At 41.5% G+C, this 12,159-nt stretch overlaps 1 protein-coding gene across 1 annotated transcript in view; it reads right to left on the minus strand.

The window, feature by feature from the left end:
- Positions 1–11,347, minus strand: part of flt4 (fms related receptor tyrosine kinase 4) — a 41,665-nt gene extending 30,318 nt beyond the window's left edge. Inside the window, exon 1 of the mRNA XM_071457036.1 lies at positions 11,094–11,347. Within this exon, the coding sequence (XP_071313137.1) occupies positions 11,094–11,151 (58 nt within the window). The 5' untranslated portion in view covers positions 11,152–11,347. The remainder of the gene's footprint in view (positions 1–11,093) is intronic.
- Positions 11,348–12,159: the final 812 nt, after the last annotated feature.

The raw sequence follows: 12,159 nt of genomic DNA on the forward strand, positions 1-12,159 counted from the left end.
GTGACCTTTCATGCTGCGTTTCATGACAGATTGTTATGACTCATATCACTCAGTTACCTACTTTATCTTATTACTCATTAAATAAAAAAGGTTAACATTCTCCATATATTGTACATGCTTTGTTCCTGAACAGCAGTTTCAGCTGGAGGAGAGTCAGCACAGACAGTTATTTAGGTGGACAATGCGTAAGCAGCGCTGCAGCTGCGAACTCTGGTTTAAGGAGACTGTGTTACCCATCTGTACACAAGGCAGCAGCTTCAACCCAAAAATGCCTGGTGCAGTAATGATATGAGAACACTACTAAGTGTTTCAGTTCAGTCTTGGGTTCAAACTTACCTACAGTCTGTATAAAACTGCATGGGATGCAAAATGACTAGGAATGTAAAATATATGTGATTTGTTGAAAATTTGATAAAACACCCAAAACAAATAAGTTTTGCAGATAATTTTCTGTAGCCAGCAGCATCTGACAGATCAACATCCATTTGCTCAGAATGATTACCAGGCCTTGAAAAATCCAATGGATGGTGATTGCCTTGTACAAATGTGAGCGTGGGGCACTGAGCCAAAAGAATATTTGAGCTTGGTTCCCTTCTTTTCCCATGCATTCCAGCTGGTGGTGCAGAGATAAGCAGCAGCTTTGGGTGATTAGCTTCCACCAACAAAAAGCTAAATCACATTTTCACCTACAAAGAATAAAACTAAGCATTTCCAAAGCTGATTTACTTCCTTTGTTATCATGTTATTACACAGGGCATAAACACAAAAAAATTAGATGTGTAACATCCTTCAGACACGTAAAAGCTGCAACAGTCTCTGACGGTAAAGCATTAATCTTGTAGCCAGTTTCTTCATTACAAGCACTTGAAATGACAATGACTCCAATGAACCTACTAAAACTTTGTGATTCAGCTTACTGCGCTCACAATATCTGAGACCCTCATCACTGGAGATTTGCACAAATAATTAAACTCTGACTTCAACAATTACTGAAGATTCAGAAAAGAACTCTTCACTGGGACTTTTTTGACATGGTTTTGTCTCAGGGAAACAGCTCACTGCACATGTCCTTGTAAAAACTTGACATTGTGCTTGAGAAATGTGATTTCTCTGTTGTTGTGAAAACCCATTCTCACTGTGGGAGCCATGTGTGTGTATCCTGCACCAGCTCCAGCTGGATGTGCCAAGCAAACATGCAGGTTTGAGTGGCCTAAAACAACTTTTCAGGCGGGTATTTGTTTAAAACAGCAATAAACGAGAGGAAATGATAAATGCTTGGGTAGATAAAAAGTCATTCAGGGGTGAAAACTCTTTGGTTTGTCGTGTTCTCAGACATGCTAACCATGTGATCATATAAAGATCACTGCATTAGACAGCTGGTCTTTGTGTCTTTTGTGTGCTGCATTCCTCTCTCGTGATGGAAGTGTCAGATGTACATATACATATGTGAGCCAAGAGCCAGAAGTCAGGATTTTTCAAGGACAATTATGCCCGATCACTCAGCATGTGCATCAGGCTACACTTTGATGTGTCAGCCCCACATACCTGGTTGACAGAGGGGAAAGATGTGCCATTGGCTACTTGTCAATTGAAATGGGTAAACAGCATGCCAGAGGAACATCTTCAGTAGCTCTGTACTTAGGTTTTTCAGGGGTCAAAATACTAAGAGATGCAGAGATCTGCTGCAGGAATTTCGCAACAACTTAGTCCTGTGAAATATGCAGGAAATGTGAATTAATAACACTGAGAGATGCTTTATTTTGGACAGCCCTGCAAAACATATGCAGATGCATAGTGAAGTTGCATCAGGTTTCCTATCACGCGTAGGCTTCACGTTAAAACTACAAAATCATATGCACACCGAATAGCATTCTATGTAACTGTAACTCAAATCCAGCCAGGGACATCTTCTGCACGTCACCCAGTCTTTCTCTGCCCTCACATTTCCTGTCTGATTCTTTGCTGTACCCTATCGAAATAAGGCAAACCTCCTACAAAGTAATAAAACGGAAAACTGCAAAATATATTGCAGCCCACTCTTTAAAAATTGCAGTAGAAATACATAAATCAAACAAATGTGCATCTCAAATCACTTGTATCCACTTCTGCTGCCCCCACTGGTGTCTAGACGTGTGTACACCTTATCTTTCTCATGCTGTGAAATGGAAATAATGAAAAATTTCAACAAAATATACACTAGCCCTGCAGTTACAAAGGCAAGGATAGTTTCGATTCAAATGCATTGTGTGCTTGTTTTGTGAAGGGTTATGGTAAAATGAAATATAGAGTTGCTGAACTAAGTGAGAGAAAACACTGTGGTGTAGATATTTCACCCATTTAAATGCTTCTGCATATGTGGGCTCATCTCATCCTTTGCCAAGCTCTCTTCATGACTCATACTGGTGGCTTTGTCACAGTCAGAGTACTGGAACTGGACGACCCGGCCTATGGAGGACACCTGGTGCGTAAAGATAAATCACATACACACACAGGGGGGAAGAAGCGTAGCTGCCATATGGCACCCATAAGCCAGTTAAAAATGTAAAGCTTCTCTGACAAGCAGAAAGATAGAAGGCAGGCGAGAGTCGAGAGCATCGAAGGTACACGTGAAGACGAGAGCTCCTCTCTCCGTGGGTACGACACAGTCCACATTGAAGCTCGTGTGAAAAGCGGCAAAATGTTTTTCATTGCGAGCAAATTTCCTGTTGTTTTTATCATGTTCACGCTTCTTCCACTTCCCTTTTTCATGGACAGTGAAGGAGATGTTGCCGTAAGTGTTTCCTCACTGCTCTGTAGTTTTGTCTCTGATCAGTCATGTGACAGGAACAGGAAAAGAGGAGGCTTGTGTAAACAAATAAAGCTTTTTTCAGAGTCTCAGTTTGGCAGAAAGGATGCGACGTGGGAGTCCTTCAAAGATATGAAGGTCTTCACAGAAATAGGAATTGTAATAACAGTAGGTACTTCTGCTGTTGTTGTGTGGTTATATACCGTATGAATGGATGGAATACCTGGGAAGCCATTGAATTGTTCCATATACTGTATACACCTGACTTCCTTTCAGCCGACGCTCAAGGGTTAAACAGACTTGAATGAAACAGCAAATGTAATGACTGGAACTGCACTACTCATTTTTCAGCAGGTTTCTAAGGTCGAAGAGAAATATGTAGGTGACAGTACATCTACGCAGTTATTTCAGTGACACAGTAGTTGGCAAAGGGCCAAGGCTAGAGCACTCTGAAATAGAAGCACCCCGTATGTCCGGCAAGTGACAGGAGGCCAGGCAGGCCACGGAGCAGACCTGCTCTCTGGATGTGGAGTCAGCCGGCCTCAGGCTACAATATACTCCCCTCTTTCTCTCTGAAAGAAATAAATTCCGCTTCCTCTGTCATCTGGAGACAAGGCCGGGCCAAAGCCAGGCGACGGGCTGACTGGCAGCCCAGCTTTGATTTCATTGTTACTATGGAGGAGGATGACATCCCTGTCCTCTCCACTAGTGAAGGAGTTAGGCCTTTCCAACATCCTGCCAGAGGAGGGGTGCAAAATTAAGGATGCGGCAACAAGCCATCTGGGCCTGCTTCCTATGTTTTAAAACCTCTGTCCCTGACTAAATCTTCCTGTACCTGCCTCACAGGCACACCGGACAACTCAAGCGCTTCCTCTGTGGCAAACCATTTCTTGCATGTCATCATTTTTATCATTGAGAAATTATTTCCCCTGCTGAGAAAGGAACAGAACATATTCTGTTTAATGCTTTGTCCTAGCTGCTGGTGATGACATTTCTGATGGGAAACATCTAAAACATCTTTTTGAGTGCAAGCAAGAGCCAAAGATTAGCACAATCCAGGCCTGCTGTGATGACTTGCACTCTCCTAAAACTCATGCTGCGACTGTTCAGAGGCCAAACTTTGAGGAGCCCCATTACTGTGCTTGTTACCTAATTCCTGGAGATTTGGGCCATAAACAAGTCTCTGCTGCCATGTCAGACGTCCCAGTGAGCTAAATCACTGCTGCAGCTGCTGTAGAAAACAAGGTCAAAGTATGGAGTTCAGGGTCAACAATTAAGGTGCTGAATGCCTAAAGGAAGAGAAGCTAGCAATTTCCTCAGGGTTTGCCATTGGACTCTTTCCAACTTCCAATGGCCAAGGCAAGAGGTATGAGTGACCAACATGGACTTTCAACTCTCAGCTGGCTGACACTGAGCAGCAATTTGAGTGTAATAGTGATGGCGGTTCTTGTTAATCAGATAAGTGCTCTAACTGATGCTTGTTTCTAAGCAACACAGGCTCTTTGGTGTGTTGTAATATCCTCATAAGAGCCACCATGGTCCAGGATCCAGTTTCTGCCTTCACAGGGTGTGTAGAATGATCAACCAATAAAGGCAAGAGATGCCAAAATGTAATTTCCCTCCAATGTCTGACAGCATTTCTTACAATAAATGTCCTTAGGCTGGCTGTTACAGCTGCCTGACCTCATGTAATTATCCTTGCATTGGCATGTCAACTAAGGTAAGTGTTTGTAGAAGTGAACTAAAAACCACTAATTATTCTGGACACTCTAATTTGGTGATACACTTATCTCTCAAATGAAACGGTAGTTGCCGCCAAGATGTCAACTGAAAAGAAAATTGTGCAGCAGTCCTTCATGATTATCTTTGGTCTCAATTAACAGCAGCAGCGATACATAATTTATTTCATCTCGCAGGTAAAAGCACTCATATATTTAATTGTGCACACTCTTACCACTTCATGAGGGGGGTTAATACACTCAGAGAGTCACAGTGCAAGTACTCAGTGAGTGAAACTCAGACGAGAGAGGAATTTAAATTAATTTCTGATTGTCTTTGTGCTCTGCTGACCGCAATATGAAACTCATGTCCGCATGAACTCAATGGAAAAGACGGAGACAGCAATGAAAAAAGGAAATCAATAGGTTATACCTTCTCTGCATGGTAATTATTCCAAGTGTGGGAGAGTTTTTTAAGAAAGAAGAAAAAGAAAACTGTGCATTGTTGAAGCAAAAAGATAGTGTTCTGTTCCTAACATTTCATTTGCGCAGTAAGGACACTGAAGATGACCATGAAGGGATGATTGTGAATGGACACCTTTAAAAAGTCCCTTTCATAACTCAGTCTTTAATAGGCAAGTCATACTTTGACAGTGAAAGACAACAGTCCTATTGATTCTGAAAGGACTGAGAAGCTGCTGTGTGCCAGAATGAGGGGGCAATAATTGTACAAACACCTACTTGTCCTTTGTGGTAGTGGGTCGAGCAATGAGAGGACCATTTAGAGAGCTCTGCCATTATAACAAGACTAAAGCTGCCAGTGTGCTTCATCAGTGCTGTTTGTCTGATGGACGAGCAGCTTCCAAAACTCCCTCCCCCTACGCTTTTACAACGTCAGAAATGGGAATGGGAGGGCGGGATGGGTGGGGGTTGTTGTGTGAGACAATTTCTGTAACTTTCCAAAATCAACAATCTGACATACACACCCATTTCACACCGCGATTGGCCAGCTGTGCAAAGGTGAGAAAGGAGCCAAGGTTTCTTTACACAATTATTTCTGTGCCAGTCAATGTTATGAATATCCTTCAGGAGAGACTGTCTACATCTTTATCCTCATATTTAAATGGCATTACCCCTTCTCTTTAATGAATGTGGTTGTTTGTAACAGCTGTAAACACTTTTGCCCACCAATGTGATTGAACAGGTCGCACAAGCCAATTCTTTTTTTGGCAAAACCCGACCCCCTGGAGTCTGAACTAAATGCTGATGTTAGCATGCTAACACCATAGCAATGACACAAGATAAAACTGCGATGGAATTAACAATTGAGGAAAGTTTGAAAAGTCTACTAATGGGTTGATTTTCATATCTCATTAAACACTGGCTCTCTAGAGGGTTGTCTATAGTCCACAGCCAAACAAGCAGCTATAGGTAGGCACAGCTAAATGCTAGTGTCTGCATGCTAACATCCTCACGGTAACAACACTAACATGCTGGCATTAAGCAGGTATGATGTTAGCATGCTAACATTCGCTTATTGGTCTCAAACACAGTCCAGTTGAGACTAATGGGGATGTCATTAGTTTTTCAGGTCAGTCAGTCATAAACTACCATATTGTGCAAGTGTTGACCTAACTATAGTGCTGGAGTAAAAACGAGGTGACCAAAGTTATTATAATTCATCCTGAGGGCTGTACCTCATTTCATGGCAAAACATCCATTCGCAATTTATCTGATAGCCATCAAGATATTTAACTAAAAGCCTAAAATGTAGAGGGAAAGTTCAGGGACCACAGAAAGTAGTGGAGTCAAACCCCTTGGGATCATGAGCATATGTATAAAATTTAATGGCAATCCATCCAGCAGTTAGTGAGATATTTCAGGATGGACCCAAGAGGTGAACCAACCGATTGACACTGCCATCTATAGAGCCATGTGGCAAGCGCTAAAAGCTGGGCACAGAAAACATGGAGGGGTCATAAATCTAAAAACAAAAATACCACAGATGGTTTTCATCAAGTATCTAACACCAACTTTGACACATATTTGGCTTCTGCTGCAGATTCCTGGTGTTAAAAGAGCTTATCTCTCAGCTCTCGCCCTATTTGGGGTGATGTTTCTTTAGCATGATGAGAAAGTGAGTGACCAGACATCGAAATGCCCAAGGGGCCTCACTACGCCATGCCAGTGATGAGTGAGGCACCGGACTCCCTATTTATTTGGACTTTACTGCAGAGCGCTTCCCACACGGAGCAACAGCAGCAGCATTCCTCTCTCATCCGAGCTGCTCTCCAGCTGATAGAACAAGATACTCAAGGACAGACATGGAGGGTCCGCTCCTTGGAGTCCTGAGGTTGAATCCTGAGATCAGCGCTGAGAATAGGGGGCTATTGTTGGCTAAAACAACTCAACCTCTATAAGTGGACGACAAGAATAATACCCAAAAATTGAGAGTCAGATTTCTGGGATGATCTGATCAAGCAGAGGTATGCGTACAGAAAACACTCTGCTAAAAGCAATATCAACATTATGCACCCAAGACCTAGGGTAAGCCAAAGATCACTGCTCTCGAGCTCAGCTTTAAAAAAAAAAAAAAGATTCACGGCTTTCATATGTAGCCTCTTGGACTTGAAATGTTTTAACAGCTAATTATGATGCAACAAAAAACACTGAAATTAAGAGGAGATCAGTGGTTCACAATTCAAGTTAGCAGTATCCGATACCAGTGAACTGCACCAAGATGTCTTTTTTTCTTAAATAAGACAGAAGTTCTGTAGCTGTGTAATAAATGTTTTGGAAACACCATAATTCAAACCAGAGACCGAGCGTGACAGGAAGATGGTAGAAAATGGCTCGGGGTGAAACTGTGAAACTCCATAAATGCTCCTCTCCTCCAATCTTTCCTCTGACCATAATAATGGGAAGCCAGTGCTCTCATCATTCTTGCATCAGTCCCCAACTCAGAAGTGTCATTTTAATGCCACACATTTATATTTTGTTGAAAGAAGTTTTGGGAGGTCAGGAGCCCTTCAGGTTGAATACAAATCAGAGACTGAGATGAAGTATTTAATGTAACAAGACTGTTCAAATTCTAGTTATTGCTAGTTATTCAACAAAAGATCATTAACGTCAGAATGTAGACAAAGGGTGAAATGCAGCACCCATGCTTCAGTTTTTCTATCTCTTACACACACACACGCACACACCTCTTTCTTCACCCTCATCATTAATGTGCCACTCACAGGTCTCACAGGTACATACGGCGAGGCTGTAATTGAAAATTGTGCGTCTCTGATATGAAGCTAATGGTTCTCTCTGCCTCCATGATATTGTGCGTCCACCTCATGTTGTCAGCATCAACTGAGAAAAAGTGGGGGTTCCTCAGAAAACACCACACGTAGCCTTACGTAGCCTCAGGTTTGTGTTATTACAGAACTGTCAGACAGAGGTTTACAATTCCAAGATACACATTGTGGGTAAAAAAGAAACTCTTATTTCTTCTGAGTTTTCTCTTTGTTTTGGGTTCTGCAAAAGTTTGGATAGAGCCTGACAGGAACATATGGCCAGGTGAAAGGAGGAGAGACCTCAGACTTGGTTTTCACAACAGCATTTGTCGCACATTACAAAATCTATCATCACAGAGGCTCAATAATGTTTACTGAGAGCAGTGATTCCCCTGAAATGGATCTTGTGATGCCATTAGTCCTCACTCCTCGAAAAAAAAACAGAGTTCATCTGTTCCTCCAAATGTATGATGTGACCCACCCAGCACAGCTCAGTGATATTTATGAAAGGAGCGAGAGCCATCCCTCCACCCCGCGGTTATGATTTGGGTCGCCATATGGTGACTGCTCGTCTCAAAAGTATCCCGTTTTTTTTACAAACAGCTGTTCAACACCAATCAGAGATGAACAGCTCAAGCATACACATTCAGTCACTGAGCAAAACTGCAAACAACCTCAGCCATACTCCCAGATAATATAGTCGATCAGTGAGGCCTTCATTCAAGTATATGATAAAAGTAGTGCAATGGAAACAACGTGCTTTAAATCATTTAATTTGCCATATTAGTTGTATTTGTGTTGTGAATTTTCTGGACACATAACCAAACTAAAAAGCATCTATGGAGGCAGGTCAGACTGAAAATAACCCAGAAATTGTTGAAACAAGCTGGTTTGTACAAGTGTTTGGTGCGAGTGGCATCCATTCACCTTTCACTTGCTTTGCAGAAATAAAATGACCCCCCCCCCCTCCATTCTCCACATATCACGTGTCCGATCTAGATGAGTCAGCGTTCCTCCCACTCTGTCTCTAAAATTTTGACCCACATAGGCCTACAAACACTGCAATGTAAAGTCACTCAAACCAACATAGCAACATTTGTTTTTTACTCCCCCTGAGTTAAGCATTATCAATTAACAGCTGCCTCTTTTACAAACACAACAACAGCATGCCTCCCCCTAGTGCCTGTCTGCATGCAGACTTCCATACAGACTCCCAGGGTTATCAATTCAGTCCCAACCTTTCAATTATTTATGAGTGATGCAGGTTTGGTTTTGCTCTTTTAAAAAATTTAATGAAAATTTATTTTTCATTGTGACTGCAAACGGAGGAGATTTAAAACAGGCTAAGGTGTATGGATTTCACGATTTTGATTGAATGTGATGTATTAGTTTTGAAATAACTTATAAATTATGGAATCATAGTAGTGCCATAAAAAGAATAAATCTGAAAAAGGAAATATAAATATGGAAATATAAACAGCTATAAATAAAAGAATAAGTAGCCTAAATGAGAAAATGTGTAAATAAAAATAAAATAAATATAATAAAAATAAAATAAAAATTACTTTTGCTATTCTTTGAAGGGCCAAGCTTGGTTTTCCTTGCCCAGGCTGAGTGGTCGATTCCTGCACACATGAATACTTTGGATGGAGTACAGTCAGTAGACACAGACTTGCAAATGCGTAGCGTGAATGTGGTTTTTTTTTTAATTGTGTAGGGAAACATAATGGCAGAAGCAGACTGAGGAAGAGGTGTTCAACAAGTTCTTTTAAGACTTGCTCTGTATGTGGAGGAAATTTTTGAACCGGACTTTGTTGGGCTAATGCACATGCAATGCGCATTCACACCGAGCATGTGCAGTCCACGTGTACTTTCTGATGTCTGCGCCACAAAACACCTGCTAAAGCTACATTCATGAGTGCAAAAAAACCTTGGCAGGAAAACCTGCCCTAAACCAGTGGATTGACAGCTTGGCTCTTTAAGGAATAGCAAAACCAACAGGGAGACAGATTGGGGAAAGTTTGTTCGAGGAGTGGTGAAAAAAAGTTTTTGATAAAATCCAAAATGGCGCCCGCATTAATGAGGTTGGCCTGACAAGTTGCCATGTCTCAACCTTAGGTCCCTCTATGATATTACCAGACGCAAAAATTTGAATTTCAAGGCAAGTACAAAAACAATCATAAGGCAAATTATAATTTTCTAATTGCACCACAACCTAGAGGTCAAATGGCACCAATGGGTCCAAAGTTCATGTATTCATTTTAAATTTCATATATAAAAGCATTGCTGAGATATGAACTCACATCCGTTTGTCAGCTTCGCTGCCATTTTCATTTGGTTGTGACAGACAAATGCTTTTAAAAATAAAAAAAAATCCATGTGATAACTTTTGTGAGGTTTGGTCTGAAAACGATCTCTACCAATTTTAGTGAAGATTGGAGTTTGTCCGAGGAGAAACGAAAAAGCTCTTTGCATAAAATCCAACATGGCAGACAATGCAATGTGGCAGAAATTGACTTCATTTGGTGCATTGAACTCAACTTGAACCAACCAATGCTACCTCATTTTTGAGGTTAAAAAAAAAGAAAAAAAAGTTACATTTGTGAAAGCATCTCCAACTTTGGCCTGTTGGTGGCGCTGGAGTGCTTGAGGCACAGACATGAAACTTGATGGAAAGCATCACGGGACTGTTCCCAACCAGTGTGCCAAATTTCATAACTTTTTACCACAGGGTTTAAGGGCCTGCCTTGGACTCCTATGGCAGAAGAGAAAAAAAAAAGAAAAAGATGAAAAAGAAAAGGTAGAAACACAACGGGTGCCTGCGCAGTTTCACTGCCTGGCCCCCAAAAAGCAAAAGCAAGAGGGAAAAAGCAGAAGCAACAGGGAAAAGCAATAAAAAGCAAGCAAAAGCAATAGCTAAAGGCATTTTTTTTAGTATTTTTTTAGTGTCTCTTTATATTACCATATTTGTGTTCTTAGCCTCCTTGTTTATTCTTTAATTTGTTCCTGTTTGTGTTTCTTTTAGCACATAAATCGTTGTTATGGCACTCCTGTGACTCCATAAGAAATCTCCCAATCCTGAGAAAACACTATTTGAAAACAAGCAGGTAAAATTCTGAAAAGTCAAAGTTCAGGATCCACCCTAAGCTCTCATCTTAACACGAATAAAACCTAAAAAAATAAAAGCTCAATCATCCCCGGATCAATGATTTACTTCAAATCAGTGCGAACAGTCAGCTCGACCTCTCCCTTCATAAAAAAGCTGCGCGCTCAAAACTTTCAGGCTCCCTGTGAAAGTCTCCTCACCTGAGGCATATGCTATTCCAATCCAAGTCCGACAGAAAAACGTAAAGTCTGTCTTCATCTCCAGATCTCCGGTCCAGAAGTGCAGAAAGCTTGAGCAATGTGTCTGATTTTAAAAATAAAAAATAAAAAAATAAAAGAGAAATGTTGAGTTTTAACTCCGGCGGAGACAGTGGAAAGGTGGCTTGAATGAATGTCCGCGGATGGTGGGGGGGGGGGAAACCCAGGTGAATCTCGGTCAATCGATGCCTGTCTGTGCTGTGCACACAGGGAGGACGGGGTCGAAATGCGGAGGAAAAGAGGGGGGAGAAAAAAAAAACGTCTTTTTTTTTTTTTTTTTGGTCAAACCGAGGCAAACGGCGCTGAATGGGATTTACAATGATTTCCCTTTCCTTTGCTTGTGACTGGAGCACATGCACACCCATCCATCCAGTTCATAACAGCAGCGGGACCGGAGGGGTGTGCATGTCGGTGGGTGCGGGGTGTGTCTGTGTAAGTGTAATGGGAGGGGGGGGGGGGTCTCTCTAACATCCATGACAAATTTCCTTCCTGCAAGATCCCACTCGTTTTATCCTCCGCGTTAAAGACCTATAGCAGTCATGTTATACATGCGCCACATTGCTCAGAAGTTTTTGAACACACACTGTTTTTTTTCAGTTTTGATTTAAATTCCAGCAGCTCAATGACTTCACATGGTACAAAGGTGAGCAGTAAAACGCCCATGTTGGAAAAAAAAAAAAAAAAAAGTTTTAGTCACCTAAAGCTGAAAAATCATGTACATTTCTGCAGAAAGCAAGTCTTTTTCATGGATTAAGGAATTGGTTCATTTAGAGCTTTCCTGCAGTAATGGAAGTAAATGAAGCCTTAATGAAGTTGATGCAAACAATCCTGCAGGTGCCCAACTTTTGTTGATCGCTTACAAACTGTCTGTACAAAGGCAGTGTTGGAACAGGCTGTGTTTCTACACCTGCTGATGCACCATCAGGACAATACTGTACTGTAGGAGTTCAGTGCACTGCCATCAGAATGGTGAGAAATGGTCGGAAAGGAGTTCATCCTAAAACCCCAA

The sequence above is a fragment of the Trachinotus anak genome, unplaced genomic scaffold (assembly GCF_046630095.1).
Source record: "Trachinotus anak isolate AG129_WGS33_773 ecotype Australia unplaced genomic scaffold, CSIRO_AGI_Tana_v1 ptg000021l, whole genome shotgun sequence".
In the NCBI taxonomy this organism is placed as follows: Eukaryota; Metazoa; Chordata; class Actinopteri; order Carangiformes; family Carangidae; genus Trachinotus; species Trachinotus anak.